The sequence below is a fragment of the Plectropomus leopardus genome, chromosome 7, assembly GCF_026936395.1.
Source record: "Plectropomus leopardus strain MGB_pleo_1.0 chromosome 7, ASM2693639v1, whole genome shotgun sequence".
Classification (NCBI taxonomy): domain Eukaryota; kingdom Metazoa; phylum Chordata; class Actinopteri; order Perciformes; family Serranidae; genus Plectropomus; species Plectropomus leopardus.
This window is the reverse complement of record NC_142182.1, coordinates 37,692,656-37,714,315: the sequence shown is the minus strand read 5'-3', so window position 1 is coordinate 37,714,315 and position 21,660 is coordinate 37,692,656. Positions and strand designations below refer to the sequence as shown.

General features: G+C 39.3%; 1 protein-coding gene across 2 annotated transcripts in view; it reads right to left on the bottom strand.

The window, feature by feature from the left end:
- Window positions 1-17,801, bottom strand: part of agbl1 (AGBL carboxypeptidase 1) — a 149,907-nt gene extending 132,106 nt beyond the window's left edge. For both annotated transcript variants that reach the window (XM_088080630.1, XM_042496838.2), the window contains exons 1-3: window positions 17,675-17,801; window positions 17,381-17,453; window positions 223-286 (exon numbers count right to left, since the gene is read on the bottom strand). In XM_088080630.1, the coding sequence (XP_087936756.1) occupies window positions 223-286; window positions 17,381-17,437 (121 nt within the window). In that variant the 5' untranslated portion in view covers window positions 17,438-17,453; window positions 17,675-17,801. The remainder of the gene's footprint in view (window positions 1-222; window positions 287-17,380; window positions 17,454-17,674) is intronic.
- Window positions 17,802-21,660: the final 3,859 nt, after the last annotated feature.

Below are 21,660 nucleotides of genomic sequence, written 5' to 3'. Positions count from 1 at the left end.
ACAAGTGATACATTTGTGAAGTTTGAAAGTCATTGCAACCCTGTTGGTAAAGCAGATTAGATTTCTCACTTTCCTGCATCAAACCACTCTCCTCGTCTCTTCTTTGTCTCACTACCAGTTTTTAAACTGCCCCTTTGTTTTTTTTAGGGATAAAACAGTTAGCCCTATATGATATTGCCATATCAAATGCAGTTAAGTGGTGAAGAGCTAATCTGAGCTCACCAGCAGACAGAAGTTCATCCAGGACACTTAGGGTAGTTAAGGTGCTCTCCACATCCCCTGCACTCTGTGGAGAGAAAAACAACAGCAACAAAAAAAAACAAAACACAGAGAATTAACAATTAGTACAAAAGGTGTTATCTTATGTATAAATAATGCCTCACCTAAATCGGAATGCTGTATTCTCTGTGGCCATATAATCCACACTAATGTATTAAAAAGTACTCTTTAGTGGGTACTGTTGGGATCATGGGACTTCGTCTCCCTTTTTTGAGGTTGGCAACCATATGTCCTGCATTACCGCCACCGTCACAGTGCAAACTTTTTTAAGAGTTCACCCAAAGTGCTCCCATTCATTTCACTGGCCATTCTACAACTCAAATCCCATTGCTGAGTTTAGTGATGAAGAAGATGGAACTAGTAGTCAGGCAGCAGCTGCAGGTGTTAATTTTGAGGCAGGTAAGAAGAGACCATTTACACAGTCAGCTCGTCCACTTAACATAAACTTTAACGTAATTTAGCTAGCATAAAAACCTAACACCACACGTCCTTTCAGACATAAGCAGTAACATTTAACTGCATTGGAGAGGAAGAGAGACATGAAGGAGAGATTCCGCTCCACCATGATGAAAGTGGAGTGGGAACAATTCGTAGCCCTTTTGTGGTATCTTTAAGTGGTTTTGTGTATTTGGGTGTGAAGATCACTCCTACCATCGATAAAAATGTCCTAATGAACTACCATCCCTTAACAGATAAAGTTACAGAACTTATAAACAGCTGGACAAGATTACCCATATCTATGATTGGGCGCATCAACATTTTGAAAATGTCAGTCTTACCCAAGTATTTGTATCTTTTCCAGTCTATTCCACTTGCTCCCCCACTTTTATTTTTTAGCTCACAAAGCTTTTCTCCTCCTTCATTTGGAACAATAGGCGCCCCAGGCTCAGGCTCTCATTGTTATATCTACCATATGACAGAGGTGGACTACAGCTTCCAAGCATCTTTTGTGGTAATACTGGGCAGCTCAAATCAGAGCAGCAATGTTTTATTTTGTGAAGGACCCAGCTTGGGTTTCTATAGAATCACATTCAATTAACATTCCTTTAAATTTGTATATATATTCAGCCAACAAGAACAAACTAATCAAACAGACCAAAAACCCCATCCTCAAAAATACAGTAATGATTTGGTACTGTGCTTTGGTATACCAGGGAGAGACTTCCAAGTTATCACAATTTTCTCCTATCTTTGGTAATGATGATTTTCAGCCTGGAAGGGCAGATACCAGGTTTAAAACTTGGGCATCTCATGGTGCAGCTAAAATATCTGACCTCTTTAAAGACAATCGTACTTTTATGTCTTTCGAAGAAGACAACTTAAAGCCACATACAGATTACCATCAAAACATTTCTTTAAATATCTTCAATTGAGAAGCTTCATACTGGCTAGACAGTGTAATAATTTGAAACTTTCCCCACTGTCTACCCTTGAAGACTTTACAACAAGATTTTCAGACTCCAAGGGGCAGGTGTCTTTTTTATATGATTTGTTTGTAAGTAATTCCAAAGAGTCATCACAAAACATATTACAAGCATGGAGATCAGATCTGCAAGAAAATTTAACAGAGGAAGAATGGTCCAGAACTTGTTTTATAGCTCACACTCAAACTGTTAATACAAATTCAAAGTTATTGTAATACAAATGCATAAGCAGACAGTATTTAACCCCAAGCAAGCTGCACCTTTTCAACCCTAATATCCCAGATACTGGCATTAAATGTAAACATCAGAAAGGGTCCCTATTCCATTGCATGTGGGAATGTCCTTTGGTACTCTCTTTCTGAAAAAAAATGTTGAACCTGACCAGCTAAATCACTGATACCTCCCAAACCAAAGTCATGTTTACTGAATATTTACCCGGAGGATTTTGTGACCTCCAAAAATGAAAAATCTTTACTTAATATTTGTTTTATGGAAGCTAAAAGATATATAGCCTGTTCATGGAAAAAAGAAAAACCATGTGTCACTTCACAGTGGTTGACAGGGATGTGTTTTTACTTTGCTTTAGAAAAAATAAGCTACACCTTGAAAAATAAGCTTGACAAGTTTTGGAAAATCTGGAAGATCTTCTGTAATTTCCTTGAGAAAGTGATATTGAAGTAGACAGCTGGAATGATGAGCTGAACTGAAGTTTTATTTATCTTTTCATTTTATCTTGATTTATTATTTAAAATTTTATGTAAATGTATGTGGGTGTGTATGTGTGTGTATATGCATTTGTATATGTCTGTGTGTATGTGTATATATATATATATATTAGTGCTGGGCCGTTAACGGCGTTAATGTGCTGCGTTAACGCAGGATTCTTATCGCGCGATAAACTATTCACTAAGTTGGGTCTATACAGTGAGCAAGGCACCAATTTCACTTTGTTGTTTAAGTGCGGCTGTACACCTGGTCGAATTACGCGGAGGGGGCGTGAACAAGGCGGAAGCTGGTCTGCCTGAGTGACTGGAGTGATTGGCTCAAGCCGTGTCACAAAGCTGCTGACTGTTAATGGTCTTCTTCATGACCTCTAATGTAGGCCCACAGTTCAGTTAGGGTCATGTTATCAGAGGCTGCGCCCTCTGCTGTTCATTCCAGTTAGCAGGAAAAAGCTTTTTCCACATGGAGACAGAACCTGTGTTCCTAAATGTCTGTGTTTAACAAAATAAAAAAAAGTTAAACACCAAAGTAAATCTTATGGAACATTATTTTTCTTTACCAAATATTATAGTAGAACAGCTTTCTCAAGCAGTTTGTGATGCATTTTCATCGTTTAGATAGATAGATATTATTTTGAATGTCTTTGGCAAAATTCAAATCTATAATTTTAATCTAGATTAATCTAGATTAACTACAGGATTGCAGTGAGATTAATCCAGCACTAATATATATATATATATATATATATATATATATATATATATATATATATATATATATATATATATATATATATATATATATATATATATATATATATATATATATATATATATATATATATATATTTTAACAGCCACGTTTGTTGTGGTACATGCACTGTGATATATTTTTTTTAAAATTTACTATCAGTATTATTATTATTTATTTATTAATTTATTTCCACTTCAATTTATTAATTTAATTCCATTTATTTTCATTATTAATATTAATATTATTGTTGTTTCTTTTTTTACCTTCTTGTTCTTTGTTGTTCACTGTTTGTAAAACTAACAAAATGTGCAATAAATATATGAAAGTGGAGTGGGAGAGGCTCAGGCAGGAGACGTGAGTAGCGAGCACTCATAAAGCGGAAAGGGAGGGGCTGGCTACCCCAAAGGACACAGGGAGGCTGCAGGCGCAGCAGCAGGCACTGCTCAGATAGAAGGACAAGAAAAACCTTGGCCCTCAGATGACAGCGCAGCCAAACAGCAGAGGGAGATTGTTTTTTTAGTGATCCAACTGATAGGGACTGGCTAACATATAGCAGCTATAAAAAGGCAGTAGTGTTATCATACTACTTTTCGTGGGGGGGCATTTGAGAGGTTGTTGTCCCGGGCCCAAGCAACTCTGTCAGCTGGCCTGATTGTTATTATTATTAATGACGTCCCAATGTTTTGTTTTTTTGTTTTTTTTTACCCCCAATCCCGATCAAATAAAGTAAAAAATGACAAACCTTCCCTTTAATTTGTTTGGCCTCATTGCCCCCTCAAGGGAATCTCTCTGTGTCTTTGAGATAGAATTTGCAGTGTTTGTTGCTTTGGTGCAGTCTGTGTCCAAGTTACCGGAATGATTTGTATTTTGTTGAGTGTTATTTTCTTTTCTTTTTTTTTTTTTGTCTTTTTTTGTCCTCACATCTTTTGGGTGGATTGCATGTTTATTGCACTTGTAGTGGTCTGGTGAGTATGGTTGTACTAAACTGAATGGTTCTCCTCCCCTTTCCTCTCTAAGTATGGTTGACAAAGACCATGCAGTATTTGAAGGTAAAAGAGAGACCCTCGCTCTGAGCTTAAATTAAATAGTTTCTTCAAGTAAATAACGTAAATAAACAGTCTTAAATAAATAGTCTCGTACTGTATTTTTTTTATGGTGTGTGGTGTTTTGCAGCGAGCTGGGATCATAATTTGTTGTTTCCCACTTTGACTTTAATTACCATGAGCTGGAATGTGCTGAAACATGAAACTTGGCCCAGTACCTGGAAATGATGTGGATATGCCCTCCCAAGAAGTATAACTAAAGTTGTGGCCACATGGCAGCATTGTAATCAATGTTTAAGGGTATGATTTTCAAAAAGTCTTGCTCCTCACACTGTAAGTCCAATTGACTTGAATTCAACACACATGCAACACACATGCAGCTCAGAGTGCTCTACAAAAAACCCTCATAAAATTCTATCATGATAGAATATATTTTTTGTTTGTTTTTTTGATCATTTGCATTATGTAGAAAACAGTACAATAGACTTTTCTTAATTTTGACTCTATCAACAGCAAACTTTCCTCCACAGCCTTGTGGGACTGAACTACTCTACTACTTAGGCACAGTGACTATTCCAGGCAGTTATGTTTGAAGTTATTTTTGTAAAAATCCTGTTTATTCAGTTATTTAGCTTAACCTGATATAGGTCATTTTGTGAGCTCCCGACTCTCACCAACATAGATTATAAGTGCAAAGTCAACGCAAACAATAATGTCCACAGTCATTAGAAATACACCAGGTTGAAATGTACCAGAATTTCTTGTTACAATCAGGGGATTATATTGTTGATGGTTTTAAAACTAAGCACCTGATTATGGAATGATGGTGGTGGACATGGTTGTAGGAAACAAACGTTGATGGTCAGGAGAAGAACAGCAGTCCATTGTGTTTAGGTCTGGTGTTTGGTTTACCCATAATGTCCTGTTAGCTGCATTTTGAGACATTTGCTGAAATGATGGATGTTGTCATTTTGATTGATCCAGTCTAAAATCTGCATCTGCCAATTGCTGATGTGACTACACCCTAACGTTGCAGTTGCATCTAAACCTCAGAGCTTCATTCAGAGCCACTTAATGCTGATGGGAGACCAGAGAATATCTGCAGTATAATTCTTATTTTTATGTCACCCTGCATACCAAGTCTCTAGTATCAACCACAAACCAAATTATGAGAACCTGATATACAACGTACGCAAAGTGGATCAGGTTTGATGCACATTTAATACATTTGATACAGCAATAATCCAAAGCAGGCCTGCAAACCAAACACATCCATGCAAATTAGTTTCACTCAGTGTCATTTTCATATTAACACAAACATGTGAATATATAGAGTAACTATATTTACACACATGCATAAATACACTACATGTTTAAGTATATCCTGGAGTGGTATGTGTATTAATGTGTAATTTTATTGGTATCTTACAGATGACTTTATTTCCTTCCTTTTATTTGTTTATTCATTTTTTATATATCTCTATGTCTTTTTGTTTCTTTCCATATGTAATAGAATACATGTGGGTTTAGTTGCACATTACGGCAGCCCTGGCTTACAGTCAAGACAATCTTGAAGCTGGTGTTAATGTCGTTTCCCTCTGCCATGACCTTGGCAAAGATTAATGCTGAGTTCAACTTCATCCACAGGAAGAAGGATTTAATATCAGCCTCTGCTTTGCTAGTTTGTGTTTTTTATTCATGGAAACAGTTCTAACAGTCAAACATAGACTACTAACAACATGTACCACCAGCCACTGACTCCTCATACCATTCAATCAAACAGGTTTTAGCTTAAAATTAAGAATATACTTAGTAAAAGGATGCTGATGGGTTTGGAAAGTGACGGAACAACAGAGCGATATAGAGGAGAGCAATATTGGGGACAGAGATAGAGTGTGCTTGAAATAAATGATTTAATATTAAACAGCTATTGAGGTTAGGCCCAAACCTGCTGCCACGATTCAGACTCAGGTTGGCATAATGTTTTTGGTTTGTCTGTCCATTTGCCTCATCCATGGGAACATGATATGATAACACCCAGATGGAAATCCTTAATAAAAACATATTCTTAGACTTAAAGATGAACTGATTGCATTTTAGTGGTCAAAGGTCACTGTGACTTTGCCTCTATCTCATTATCTTGAACACAGTATCTCAAGAAGGCCATTCGGGAAAATCCTCAGTTTTGGTAGGAATATCCACTTAGATGCAAGAATGAACTGATTATAATTTGGTGGTCAAAGGTCAATGCCACTGTGACCTTACAAACATGGTTTTGGCCATAACTCAAGAATTTCTATGCTTATGTGCTCACCTCTCCAGGCCCCTCTCTTTCAGCTCTGCAAAACACTAAGCCGGATGTGCAAATCAACCTACTGCTTTGTTATCTTTCCTGCTGATTCTGCTCCTGGCCGGCAGTGGTTTTCAAATGTAAATATCAAAAACATCTCAGCATCAGAGGAGGCAGCGAGGCGAGTGTGGAAAAATCAAAACCTAGCTAAGATCCCAGCCATAAAAAATGTTATCTTCCAGCCATTCTGCAAACCAGCATACAGGCATTGGATAATGAACTGGACAATTCCCACACCCGCATAGGTTTCCAGCAGGATGTCAGGAACTGTAATACGCTTTATGTCACTGAAACTTGACTAAATCCTGAAATACCAGGCAGCACTGTTCAACCAGGTGACTCTTTTTCCATATAGTGATGTCACAGAACAGAGTATTCAAGGAAAGAAAGGGGAGGAGGTGTTTGCCCAGCCGTCAAATAGCGGCACTCTGTCATTGCTTGACGTTAAAGACCACCTTCCCCGTCAGAGGAGAACATGCTCAGACAGATGATGATGTTATGATGAGCTGGCGGACAGCTGTAGGACAAGGGGTGCATCCTCATGCAACATGTAAGGGCGGCATCACTTGAGAACGTGGCTGGATGGGACCGGTCGCGTGTGCATGAAACACTGAAGGACAGCATCAGTTATTAATACTGCTGGTAATAATGTAATATGAGGAGGACAAGTGCGCTCACGGTGGGGTGGTGGGTCCCACAAACAACTGACTTCCGTGCGGGAGTCCGCAATTCGCTTCCTGTGTGGATGTGTCTTTTTTTCTACACCTTGCCATGTGCTTCTCTTGCCTAAACATTACCATCTGTGACTTTATTTCCAAATCCTAACCATCGTGACAGTCCATGCTGTTGTGTAAACATAAGGACCATGCTGCTTCATCCCACCATGTACATTTGTTGACATCACCATAGCGGCATCCCGGGGTGTTAACAGCCAACACTGAAGGATACTTTAAATGTCATGGGTAGATGCAGAGGATCACTGACAGAGCAGCACCATGTGATGAGTTGGGATGAGAACGTGCTGATTTGCTTTATGGTCAATGACAACTGGTGTGCCAGTAGGAATTTTAAACTGTAAACCTGTTCCTTCTTACCTGACCTAGAGCTCCTGTCAAATGCAGACTGAACCTTCTAACAAAGGAATTCACATCAGTCATTTTCACAGACAGTGACACAATCTACATTCCACCAATAGCAAACACAGAGGCTACCCTGTGGGATCTCTGCAAAGACCTGAACCACTCACAGACCAGTAAAACTGATGCTGTGCACATAATTGCTGTTGGCCACTTTAAGCAGGTTGTTTATGACTTCCACATTGGACGCACCACAAGGGGAATCAGGACACTAGATCACTGTTAAACAGCATTCAGAGGTGGCTACCGAGCAGAATCCTTCCCCCGCTTAATGAGTATGTAAACAAACTTTGGCACAGAGTGACACAAGAGGTCAGGAAGTGGTGAGTCTAATCAGAAAATGCCCTGATGTCTGCACTAAATGATGCAGTTTGGAGCGAGCTCCAGGACACCACCATCAACATCACTGGTGACATCACTGAACTCACTGAGTCTGTGCTGGATTTAAACTGTAAAACTACAGAAGCAACTGTACCAAAACTACAGTTTTATCATTTATCAAAAAGCATAGATTACCAGAACCATCCAGGATGCCATAAACAAATACACTGCAGCTTACAAATTAGGACTGCAATCTGGAAACATGGACAATCACATGGTAGCGGCCTAAACTGTAAAAAGAGCAGTAAAACAGGCTTAAAGTGTCTACAGGAAGAAAGTGGAACTACAATTCCAGTAGGGCAATCCAAGCAGCATGTGGGAGGTCTAAGGAATATAACAGATTACAGGCCCACACCCTCCTCCTTGTCAAGCCCTGATGCATCTTTAGCAGGTGAGTTAAACAATTTCTATGCTCTCTTTGAGGCCATCAGTGGTCAACAAGCAGAAGCAGCTGAAGTAGAGGTAAATGGATGGATAGATGGGTGTGCCTCTTACACCTGTTTTCATCTCTGAGCCTGATGTCAGGAGGCTTTGAAACATGTGAACACCAAGAAAACAGCAGGTTCAGAGAGTATTGTGAGTGAGTGTGTCCTCAAGTATGTGCTGACCAACCAGCAGAAGTGTTCCCAACAATACCCAGCAGTTCACAAGCTCAGTCTGTCAGACCCACCTGCTTCAAGAAGTCCACCATCATTTCTGTGCCCAAGAAAATAAAACCAGCCTGCCTGAATGACTGCTGCCCAATGGCACTTCTGTAGTGATGAAGTGCTTCAAATGACTAGTGAAGGATTACATCTGCTCCTCACTATCAGCGCAGTGGACCCTCTACAGTTTGTCTACTGTCTCAGACTGATCTACAGAAGACATACATCCATCCAAGCATACATCTTCCACACCATCCTATCTCACCTGAGAAAAACAGGGACCAGTGGCCAGTGTTGCATGTCCTCCCCCCTCTCTGTCATCCCCATTTCCTGTCATCTTCCTAGCTGTCCTATTAAATAAAGTCCATAAAAAGCCCAAAAAATAAATCTATAAAATAATGAAATTACAATTACTGAAACTTAAATGGGCTCGTTACTCATAACTTTGGTTTTGTTAATAGATAAACACATCCTATTCCTACACTTTTTTCCCCTTTTATGATCTAACATCACCCACAGGGACGCACTGGTCAGGTGAGCAGCACCAAGTCCCTCCGTCTTATGTTTTACAGAGAGAGGCACAGCGGTAGGGGAAGAGAAGATGGAAGGTGGACATTAATTCAATATTACTCAGAACGCTGTGGGACCCGCAGGCCGACCGGTGTATCACTGGTCACCCAAGCTTACGGTGGCACAATAAATAGCATGAATCGGTCATTCAGTAATAGACTGTCACTGTAATGGCAAACAGTTCAGACACTTTGAGCTTCCTTTCTTGGAAATATGGACATTACTTACCTGAACAAATTAGGCTTTTTGTAGTAAGTTGTAGTCTATGCACAGGATTTGAATTACTGTTTAGGCTACACAGGACAAACTCAGTGTGTCTGTGTTTTTGTTAATAACTTCCATCACTTTTGTTTCAATAGGCCGAGAGTAACAAGACATCACTTTCAAATGTCTGACAGCTATTATTTCATATTATTTTCCCTCTGCCAAAAGAGTAAAAACCGACTTGTGTTGTGTGGTTTGAAGGCCTGCTGGTATACAGTAAATAGACCTACTGAAACATATCAATTTTGTTTTATTATTCCTCTTGTTACTTTTCATCATAGTGATTATTTGCACAATCATAGATAAAATTAGGCCACTGTCCTGTCCCACAGTATGTCACAACAACACAAAAATATAGTGTGCATTAATAAGATAACTAAAGCAGATATTTAAAAATTAATGGCAGGGTTACTTTCACCAGCAATTACCAGTGAAATAATCAATATTCATGAATCAATGCAACTAGTGACTATAATTAATAGCTAATTCTCATTAACTTGCACAAAATGTGCCTATGGTTTTTTTCTTGAGCTTTCAGTGGTCACACAAGATGTGCTTTAAAACCCCGAAAGAAAAGTCAAGTCAGAGAAGTGAACCTTCAGTTAAGAATTTCTTATCAAACTAAACATACTTTCTCACTTACCTGCAGTGGTGCATGCATGTAGCACATGCTCAGAGATTTTCTTCTCCTCTCCTTTTTTGAACAAAATGAACCCAGTGAGCTACAGACATTATTGAGACATCATGTCCGAGCTTTAGCCACTCTTATAAACCAGGATTCATCAGCTACACATAGCCTTGGTTTAGACCATATTTAAAAATAATGAATATATAAAAATCATATATTATTTATATATCTAAAATCAAAATCACTGCATACCACAACATTAACAATATAAAAAAATTTTGTTTGTTTTTTTCTTACACACAGTTTCTGTTTACTCTTTCATCTAGGCTAAGACTACATGTCTACTGAACTTTCACTTTTCAGTGATAGTGTTTGGAAGGCTACTTGCTGCTAAAAATGTCTGGCCCATCAACATTCCTGGTTTTAAAATCCATCCCAATTGAATGTGTAATTGAAGAGGCACACTGATGAAGCACTCCCACCCACATTATTTATTTGTGAGCTGGCTGCTTTGGTCCTGAAACTGAACTGTTTCTTTGTCATTGGAGATTTCCTCTTATAACAAGGTATATCAGTGGGTTCTACTTTTGCTCTGAATACGATAATTTATTTGTGGCTTTCTCTTTAACACAGATATGTTTTTAATACTAACAGTGACACCTTCCTCCACAAAATCCTCAAATGGTTCAGATATCCAGATGATGTCTTTTGCCTTTTTAAAGGGACTAGAAAATCCAGGAACGATTATATGTATATATCTATTCAATCAAATTAATCTGTGGGTTCTTATTTGAATTTGATCATAAAGTGTGTCGTTTTTGGACATGTGGATGGAATTATGCACAGTCAGAGTCAGTTCTTTAGGCTCAGTTGACAGTGTAATGAGGTAATCCTGCCATGAGAACTTGCTTCCTGTACAGAGAGTAGGCTACTCTTGTAGTGTTATTATTTCGCCTATCAATATGCAGTTTCTAAATCCCACTCTGATCTTTTACAAAAAAGTTTTATCAAAAAAGATAAAAGCTACTGTGTCTTCTGCATCACCACTTATACTCCTTGGGTCTGTATCCTTGAGACAGCAAGGCTTAATCAGGGCCCTTTTTGGCCCCTGATTGAGAACTGGCCCAGCATTTTAAGGATCCACCATCACTGTCTATAGAAAAGGCAGGGGCATGTCTAGGGAGTGGCCTATCTGATTGGCCACCCAAGGTGCCACCCCATTATGATTAGCTATCTGCCCAGTCAGTTTGAACTGTTTCACAGGTAAACAGTAAACATTTTGAGGTGCAATTTAGTCTTAAACCTGAGAGGCAGTAATGTGCTAGAGTAGTGTCTGGCTATCTGTTTTGGTTTGAAGTGGCACCTCAGAGCAGAGCTTACTAGCGGGGCTAGCGGTGAGCAGTCAGCTTGACAAGATGTCTGTGGGAAATCCAGGCCACACTGCTCTCTTAATCACTATGGCTCCTGAAAGATGTGAGAAGACTTTCTGATACGCACACTGTGCCAGTGGTTAAAACATCCTTTGCTTTAGTCAGCTAAAAAGTCTACTCCATCTTTTTTATTTTCATGATAATGTGGTGCAGGTGTGTGAACAGGGCCAGAAGGTGGCATGTACCCTCTATGTGATTGTTGAGGGCCACAACTGTTCAAGGGCGGGGGGCACAATCAGTGTGTGACTTGCTTTTTATTTTTTTTACTACTCTTTTTATTTCAATATATATTATAATAACAGAAAAAAACATATTAAAAACAATTAAAAGTAAAGTCAGTTTGGGACTTGCTGATTGCTAAACTGTGCACAGCCAGGATGACACAACAGACAGCAGCAGCTGTATCGTTGGGTCATGCTGGGTCAATGACTGTTTACTTAGATGGTGTGGCAATAATCAGTCCTCATTTGCAGCATATTTTGATGAACCAAACCGGGATGGCTCTTAAAAAAAATGTAGGAGTGATGTTTAGGGACAGAAGAAAGAAAATTAGAGATGAAGACAAGAACACAAGATAGAGGTACGTTATAATGTGATTGTTCGTTGAATCTGATTGAGTGAATTAATCTGTAGTCACGTTTCTTGCCAGCATGCAGCATTGCAGAGTTATTCTAAAAATAGTATAATAAGAGCACTTTGATGTCGTAGGACAGTCATATGACAAAGGTGCCAACATGAAGAGCATAAACAAAGGAGTGCAGGCAAGGCTTTGGAGAAGAACCATGTGCTCTGTATGTACCCTATGGGGCTCATACTCTGAATCTTGTTGTGGCTGATGCTGCCAAGAACTCCACGGTTGCTACCAGTTTCTTTGGCAATGTTCAGAAGATCTGCAATCTCTTCTCAGCTGTTCCCCAGAGATGGGACATTTTAAAACAGCTTGTCACCATTACCATAAATTCCTGGAGTGAGGCAAGTCAATAGCATTATCCCTTTGCGCTACCAAGCGTCTGGCATTGGGGATGCACTGTTAAAAGTCTGGGAAAATGTAATGGATGCCTTCACAAAAACTGAAGCACAATCTTTGGCAGAGGAGGTGGGGTCATTTAGATTCCATATTTGCACAGTTGCATGGCATGACATCCTTTCCAAGATGAACAGCCAGCAAGCTACTGCGGTGTTCCACAATACAATTGGATGTGGCAGTCTACCTCCTGAAGTATACTAAGAGCCCTCTTTTAGGCTACAGAAACAATGGCTTTGCTGCTGCACAAGGTTCTGCAAAAGATGCATGTGAGGAAATGCATGTGGAGACTATACTGAAAGAGACTGCAAAACACAAAGCCTATGAAACACCAGATGAACCAATTAAGGATGCCCTGAAGAGGCCAGAGACCACATTTTTCAATGTGTTCGTCCACTCTGCTGTAGCATATTTGGACGTTAAGTGTTAAAAGTTAAAAGCAAGGTAAGGGCACTGCAAAACTTCTCAACCTTGGATGATGAAGCACTGGGCAAATAATGTGAGGAGCTTGAGACTACATTGAGGAGTAGAGAGGAAGGTGACATTTAGGGCAGAGAGCTGGCCATGGAAATCAGGAATCTTCTTCAGCTACCCACAAACAGGATGTCTGCATTTGAACTGCTGGACTTTCACCACAAGAAGGAACTAAAAGAGGTGTATCCTAATCTTTGGATAACCCCGAGGATTGCCTGCACCTGCCAGTAGTAGTGGCATCGGCTGAAAGAAGCTTTTCAAAGCTTAAGCTTATAAAGACACACCTGTGATCATCTATGGCACAAGATGCCTCACAGGACTTGCCATCATTGGTATAAACCATGAGGTTGGCAGGCAGCTGTCTTATGATGATGTCACTGATGATTTGGCCTCAATTAAATCAAGGAGGCAAAGATTTTGACTCTCTCACTGATGTTAGATGGTGGTGAAAAGATGAATAGCTATCTTTTTTACACAAGCTAATAGCTGTTATTTTGTACAATACAGTTAACACTTTTTATTTGTCAAAATATTTTAGCTTCTATGTGGTTCATCTATCATCCCCTGTACTTACAGACCTTTTTATATGTAAGTTAATTGCTTTTATAGTTTAAATATGTTGACTTTACTATTTTATAATTAATATTAATATTAATATTAACTCATTGATTGCTAGCCCTATTATATAATGGAAAATTGCTTGTGTCAGCTCCTCTGGCCATTTTGAGTCATCTTTCAAGACAGAATATTTTGTACAAAGACAGACAGAATATTTTGTACAAAGATTCTGAAAACAACGAATAGCTCAAGTGAAAGAAGAAACTCTTTTTCATCATGGAAGAAAACGTTTGCACCTTGTTCCATTCTTGATTTATCTGAAGTTGAATAGAGGCTAGTTTCATCAAAAAGACCACTTTTTTTTCTTGAAAGCTAAGAAAAATTAATTTTTGTTAAAGGGAGTCTGTCAAGCAAAACAGTGTTTTGCATGTTATAATTTTGTCTTCAATGACATAAAATACATCTGAAAATTGTATTATAAATGTTATTTTATTGTAAAATAAATATGCAAAGTACAGCACAATGCAACAAATCATGGCCACAGTTTGGAGAGAGAAACCCCACAAAATAGAACTGGAGTCCTTTTCCATTATTCCTACCTACGGTATTCGGGCGACTGGGCCTGCTTTGAACACTAATTTTTTCAAAGTAAATGCTTCGGACCCCACGGGACTCAGTCAAGAGCATGGGTGGGGGGGCAATTACACACAGGGAGCGTGACCCTTGTGCCAACTGCCAAAAACACACTTTGACGTATATGTATATAATGGCAACGTTGGCTTTTGAATGACAACGGCACTCAATGAGTTAATATTAATATCAGTATTATGGGTTTTTTCATACTTAGCAATTTTAAATTGTCTCTTAACTTATCAAATTTTAATATAAGGTTACATTGTTTTCAGATAAAGTGAGATATTTGTTGTTTATGTATATGCAGTGTGTGTGATTTGGTGGTTGCGCTGTAGTGTTTTGGGCCCACAAACAAAACCTTGCCTGTCTGTTAATGTCATCATCTCACTTTACTGGCAAACCTGTCGCTATTATTTGGTTATTGTCAATGATACTAACACCAGCTACGTATATCTGTCTGTCTGTCTGTCTGTCTGTCTTGGTGTAACTTTCTAGGCCTAAGTTTTGCAGTGGCAGTCATTTATGCATACATAGTTGAATGTATTGTGCATGATATAAAGTAGCATGGGTCACGGGACTATTAAAGTATGAAAAGAAAAATGATCATTTGAAATTTCTTCAAAAGAAGGAAATCCAAAACAGCAGGACAGAGAAGCCAGCAAAGGCAGTCTGCAGTCAGAGAATGAGGGCCAGCTTGAGCCTCCAGCTCCAGCTATACACATGGGCATGTACAATCCTGATAGCTCCACATGTCTCTTTAGTAGGTGCACATTTGTTTGCTTACTTGATAATATCAATGACACTGTGGTTAATTGCCAGACACTGAAACTAAAGCTGAGACCTGTCAGTTATAGCCAGTTATAGCCAGTGTAGTAAGCGCAATAGTCATCCTTTCCTGTCATCTGAGATAGGTATCATATAAGAAGGCTGATTTTATTCTCTTTATTCTAATAACAACTTGTGTGTTTTTGTAGACTCAGATAGGGATACTGCTGATGAAGGCCCTTCATTTTCACCTGCACATCAGGGTAAGCATTTGCACCTTAAAACTTGATCTACTTCGACTTGAAATGAGGATGTCTCACTTTTGCTTTAATCATGCACAGTGGCTAATACCGTCATCTAGGGCAAAGCCCTTTTTTCATCGATACAAAAATGCTATGTTTACATAAGTTTATATAAGTGTGAAAAAGCTAAATATGACTAATTTTACATACAGATACATTGATACAACTATTAAAATCCCTGTAATGCTTCAGGTGTGTCACGACAGCCACGCTCAGATGATGATGATGCTGACAATGAGTCATCCAGCAGTACCTGCAGGCCATGCAGTGTCATTTGGGGATAGTGAAGTTTGAGCCTTTATTACCCCACCAGGACCTCATGGTATGCCTTAATATTTAATTTTCATATAAGATATATTGTATTTAATAGATATATTTCATTCCATTCAGTTCTTTTATCTGTATTAGTGCCATGTCAGTTTCATTAATAAAGTATGGAAGCATTATTTTACATGTGTGGTGTCACTGTAGTGTTGTGATTAGTTGGTCTATGTATCTTTTCATCTAAACTATAAACAGTCATGTGAGACACTGCAATGTCAGTAATTAAAGTATTAATGGGTAGTGGAGACAAAAAAAAAAAATTAAAGCTTTGCTGACGCGTATGCTCGCAGAAGCACTCGTACTTCATGTTCCCCATGCATACGTCAATGCACCACTTAGGCCAACCCAGTGAAAAAAGCCTGGACACACCATTGAGAAGAGGTCCTAATTTACACTGGAAACTGGTGCGGGCTAACATTAAGCCAGGTGCAAACCAGCTCCTCTGAAAGATTGCAACTATCCATATGGCAATTGTGCCCAGAGTCACAACACATGGACAACTCCTGTTTTAAGACAGAACCTGCAAAAGCTTTCTAGTTAAGGCTTTTATCATACGCTTCACAAAGAATGTTACAATTATTAAATTGCCAGTGTGATAAGGTTAATATAGGTTAAACTACACCCGCTGAAACGAAGATTTAGTGAGCACAGGAGCCGAATCAGATGCAGTGTTGTGACCTATCCTGTTCGCTGTCATCTCAATGAATTTTCACACCCTGACTTCTCTCTAGCAGTTTGGATGTGCAAAGCTGTATTGCTCACCAGCAATAATTAGAAGTAAATTAGTTGCGTTTACCTACCTGTCCATTCTTGATTCAGCACACAGGCCTGATGAAGGTCTGGTAAAGCTCTGAATATTGTGCATCAATGAAAGTGTAGAGAAATTGTTTTTTTACCGGTTTGAACTCATCGATGTTTCCAGCACAGATTGAGCCAGGAGCAGAGGTTTTCCTGTATTGTCTCCTTTCTAATACAAAGGAGGTGACTGAAATTTAGTCTCTGAAATGTCTAAGTTGGAGAAACATATTTCAAAGCCTGTGCAGACTTCTGTCACGGTCCTATAAGGAGGACTTAATATGTCAGACTGAGCCTGATTGTCATCATGAGTCCATCTGTGAGAATCCTTTGCTCTATAGTAACATTTTAAAAAGCTCTCCTCTATTTTGAAGAGCACCAGAGAGTTAGAGAGGAGTCGGTTAGTAGGGCAGTAAATATTTACAGTGAGGATGTCACATTGTCTCTTTCACTGTAGCTGTGAAAGTACTGTTGTTCAAAGTTACTTTACTACTTGAACTTCCTACTTTTACTTATAACTCTGACCACTCCTGCTTTTGATAATGCTAAAGTCCAACTAACAGTGAAGACACTGAACTTCTGCTGGTGTCTGTGGTCTTATCACTTACAGTAATGCCTAGATACTGGTTCATATGACAGTCTTGCACATTGTGCATTGCTTTAAATTAAATACATGGTTTCTAAATATTTTTTTCTCATATGTCTAACTGTAACAGTTATACAGAATTTTAATATTGTATTAATGTGCCAAAAAAGTGAAAAAGTTAAAGTGAAAAGCTCAGAAATTAATAGCTCAGTCATGTGGTTATTTTTGCAACACTGTATTGAAAACTGTCTTAACAATACTAAACAACCCGCATTCCACACTGTGGAGCCCTACCTGCAGAGTGGAGAGAAGGACCTCTAAGCCGCTGCAGGAGCTCAGGGAGGCTGTCATACTTGGTCGACCTCGTCTGCGTCAGAGAAGCAGATAAACAAACACACAGTAGGGTAAACAAACTGTTAGACAAATAGACAGACTGACCAATAAACAGGCAGAGAGTAAGGTTAACAAACTGTTGCACAGACAAAAAGACACAAGGACAAATGGAGAAAAGACAGGACAGGAGAGCTCCAACAGACGGAGATCGTCAATCAGGGGGAGGCAGAGAGAAAGTCCAAAGTGCGTTCTCACCAATGAGCAGACAGGTTCACACACACATGAAACTCAAAACATCTGTCTCTCTCGTTTTCTTCCTCACACAAGGACAAATGCGCACACAGCATTGCTGCTGTGTCTAAGGAGAGACAACCAACACAGATTATCGGGGCTGAGAATACCCACCGGGGCGGGGTGTGTGTGTGTGTGTGTGTGTGTGTGTGTGTGCGTCTGTGTGTGTACGTGTGTGTATGTGTGTGTGCGTGTGTGTGTGTGTGTGAGAGAGAGTGTGTGTGTTTGTGTGTTACTGTTGCATGCATGTATATTCAGTATGTGTTCAGTGAGTGTCTTTTTCTCTTCATCATACCTTAGATGTTTTATTGCAACTTATGTAGAAAACGTCATGGTTTAGGTGCTTCCTGTTGTAAAATACTATCAAGGTATGTTTATGCAGTTTTGCATGGGGCTTCGTTCCTGTTGTAGAACACTATTAGGGACTTGAACATAAATAAAAGTGGTTTAATGTGTGGCACAAAAGTGCATGCACTTGTCTGTGCATGTGTAACCCTACCCCCCACCCCCCCACCCCCCAGGATAAAGAGCTCCTGAAAACATTTGTGCTGTAGTGCTCACAGGGCTGGCTGCCACTATAAAAAGGCCTGGACAAGGCCAGCTGGGCAGCTGCTGGACACATAATATATTCAGTGGTAGAATTTAACATAAGGGTTTATGGGCTAACATAAAATAAACCTTGAAATTAACCAATTCTAATTGTAATCACCAAAAAGGTATTATACATATTCCAGTTGATTATAATGTGCCCCATGGATGACACTTTTCTGGAAGCTAACGTTGCCCTGGTTCCCTCATCAAAAAGCCTCTAGGATTTTTCAATTACATTTTGGATCATTGCAGAAAATACGCTCTGCAATAAATGCTTATGACACAAGCACATTTTGTTCAGCAAGATAATATTCACAAATGAACACCACTTTTAGGATATTTGAAGCCTCAGTGTAATTGCCAGAAGTAAAAACAACTACACTACTTTTGTGTTCTCACCACTACAACACTGAAAATCCGTGTTTGGCACGGCTCAATGTGATGACATTCTGCCATCTCATTTAGCCACCTGTTAGCAACCACCTTTTTAAAGAGCCTTGAAAGCTTTAAAGTCAGTGAGTCAGGTATTTACTGATATATTTTATGTTGTAAAACAAAATTTGAAAGTCTTTTCAGCTTTTTAGCCACGGAGCTTATTTAAGGCTTCTAACCAAAAAAAAAAAAAAACAATTCAAAGAACTAACTGGCACTGAGACAAGCAACCAGAAGTGGATTCACTCATTCGTCATGTCTGGTTTTACTCCCTGTCTTTGTGTATTTCCCTGATTAGTTTCACCTCTCTTTAATTAGTCTGGTTTGTCCTTCCTTGTTAGTCTTCCCTACACACCTGTTCTGTTTTAGTCTTGTTTACTCCACTCTTGTGTTCCCTGACACACCTTCATTTGTTAGCCGATCCCTGTGTTTCTCTCCTGTTGTCTGTGTCCACCTACCCCAACTGTGTGTTGTTGTCTTGATTAGCTCCCTGTGTGCTTCCCATTCTTCCCCATGACCCTGGTTGGTTTGAGTGTTGTTTTTTTTATTCTTGATTATTACTATTTATTTGTGCACCTGTTCTACATTTGGGTACTTATCCCCAGCTCCCCCAAGACAGACAGCTTAAAAACTAATAATGTATCATATGCTTATCACAGTGCAACATACTGTGGTGTAAGTATTTTATAAGTATTTTTGTTTCCACTTAATGCTAATACTTATTACTAACAACTGCTAATATATCCACATCACAATAATCCATAATTATTCTAGCCAGGAAAAAAAAGTAAGGCAACCTACACATTTAAGTTTTTCAATGATAAGAATGTGAGCTTTGAATTTAAAATAATGCGCTAGAGTGCATTAAAAGCATCAAAATAGAAGGCCACTGAGCAGGCTATGGTGTTGGATGTGGATCATTTAGCTCTGCAAAATTGACAATTAAATCCTGATTTTAAATGCATTTTACTCAAAGTTTATCCAATAGCACAATATTATTAAAGTAGACAACTTTGCTGTTTCATGGCGCATGAGACCAAAAAAGGACAACAGACTGCTGCATTTGTACCGCAGCCTAGTTCACCTGCTGTATCCTCAACTTCGAGTGAGAAAGGAGATTGCGATGCTGCATCCCCTTCAGAGCCACTCAACACAGAGGACTTCAAAGGTGAGACAGCCAGTGGACCATTGTAGCACACCTTCATTACTACAGTAACTGTGTCAAGATACTGCGTCTTGCCAGGGAAAAACAGGATTAAGGTAAACAACATGACTGTCTCAGTCTTCCCAAACTACACTGCATGAGTGGCCAGGGTCAGAGCAGCCATCAATAGTGTAAGACAACAGCTCCAAGAAGTAGGAATCCGGTTTGGCATCTCCCACCCAGCTTGACTTCCCATCACCCATAACAACTTGAAGGAGATCTTCCTGGAACCAGATGAGGCCCAAATGTACATCACGCAGACCAATGCTTCCTAGGTGGCTAGAGTGAAAAGACAATCTCCATCGTGGTCTTCTGAGGAGGCCCTCGTAGAAAATAAGAAACATGTGAATTGATAATGTCGCCTTGAGTCAGTATTCTTCTCCACCCCTGGAACTGAACTGCTTGATGTCAAAAGTCGTGTAAGTGTGCACTCGCGACTGTTTCAGTTTTGCTCTGCAGGACTTTCGCTTTTCAAGTAGTTTCATGAAAGTTAGTCATTAGTTGTGAAACTAATAGTTCTACTCTGGCTCAATCTTCCATTTGGAGGGAGATCAGCATAGGGATGTAGGACTCCCTTCTTTTCCTTTATTTTTCCAATTTTTATTGTTGATTTTCTTTTGTTTGTTTTTTGTTTTGTTTTTTTTTATATACTTTCACACTGTGAAGTGACTGTGTTAGATAGTGTTATAAATTATTTAGATCCAAACCATTAGATCATTACACCATTTTTAAGATATTATGACATCACCTAGTCCAAATATTTTAGGCTGTATTCAACTTAACAGCTGGATATAAGGGGTGATTCATCATCCAAATTAACGCAGCTGTGTGTCTGCACATCTAAAATCACTGTTACGTGGAGCAAAGAGGGATATGGGCCAGGCAAAACAACTCCTTCCCATAGGAGAAAGAGGAAGGCTAAGGATGCTGGAACAATGGAAGTGTAAAAGAGGCTGCAAGAAGAATTCAACCATGCAGAGGACCGTAGGCAAGAGAAGGAGGATGCCATTCTGGAGAGGTAGATGCAGATGGAGGAGGAGACAGAGGAAAGGCACTTCAGGATGCCGCTGGAGCAGCAGGCGGCCACAATGCCTGACCAAAGCCAAGCTCCACCCCATGCAGCATCCTGGAATCCTATGCATCCACAATCTCATCTGCCATATCCACTACCTCCTCCAGCTCCCAGTGACTGGGCTGCACAGCGGTCTCCACACCTACAAGCTACCCAGGCCCAACCTACCAATCAGGTCTGAAGTGTCCTGTATGAAAATGATGGTGAACCAGGCAACAAGAAGCAGCATTTTTTTCCAGTAATTTCTTTTTATTGAACAGCACCTAGCACTTTCATTTTAAGTTGTATTTGATAGTGGACAAAGTAATAAAAAGCAGCATTTTTTGTCAGTTGTAATTTCTTTTATTGAATAGCACAGCACTTTTATTTCAATGCTGCATTTTACTTTTTTGTAATTCTGTTTTTTTTTTACTTGTTCATACAGTTTAGTTTTATCAAGTTAGATTTTTATAGCCAAGTCTGTTGCTGAAAAAGAAAATTAGACAATTATGCATAAAGTGAATGTGAACCATATTTTCACTTTTCATTTCTGTGTGGCTCTGTACAGAGCCTATTTATGAGTCTGCAATGTGTGTTTGGTGGCAAATGTATTCTTTAAAAAACTGGATGCTGGTGGAAAGTACAAATGAGTCGACAGATCCAAAATGGCTG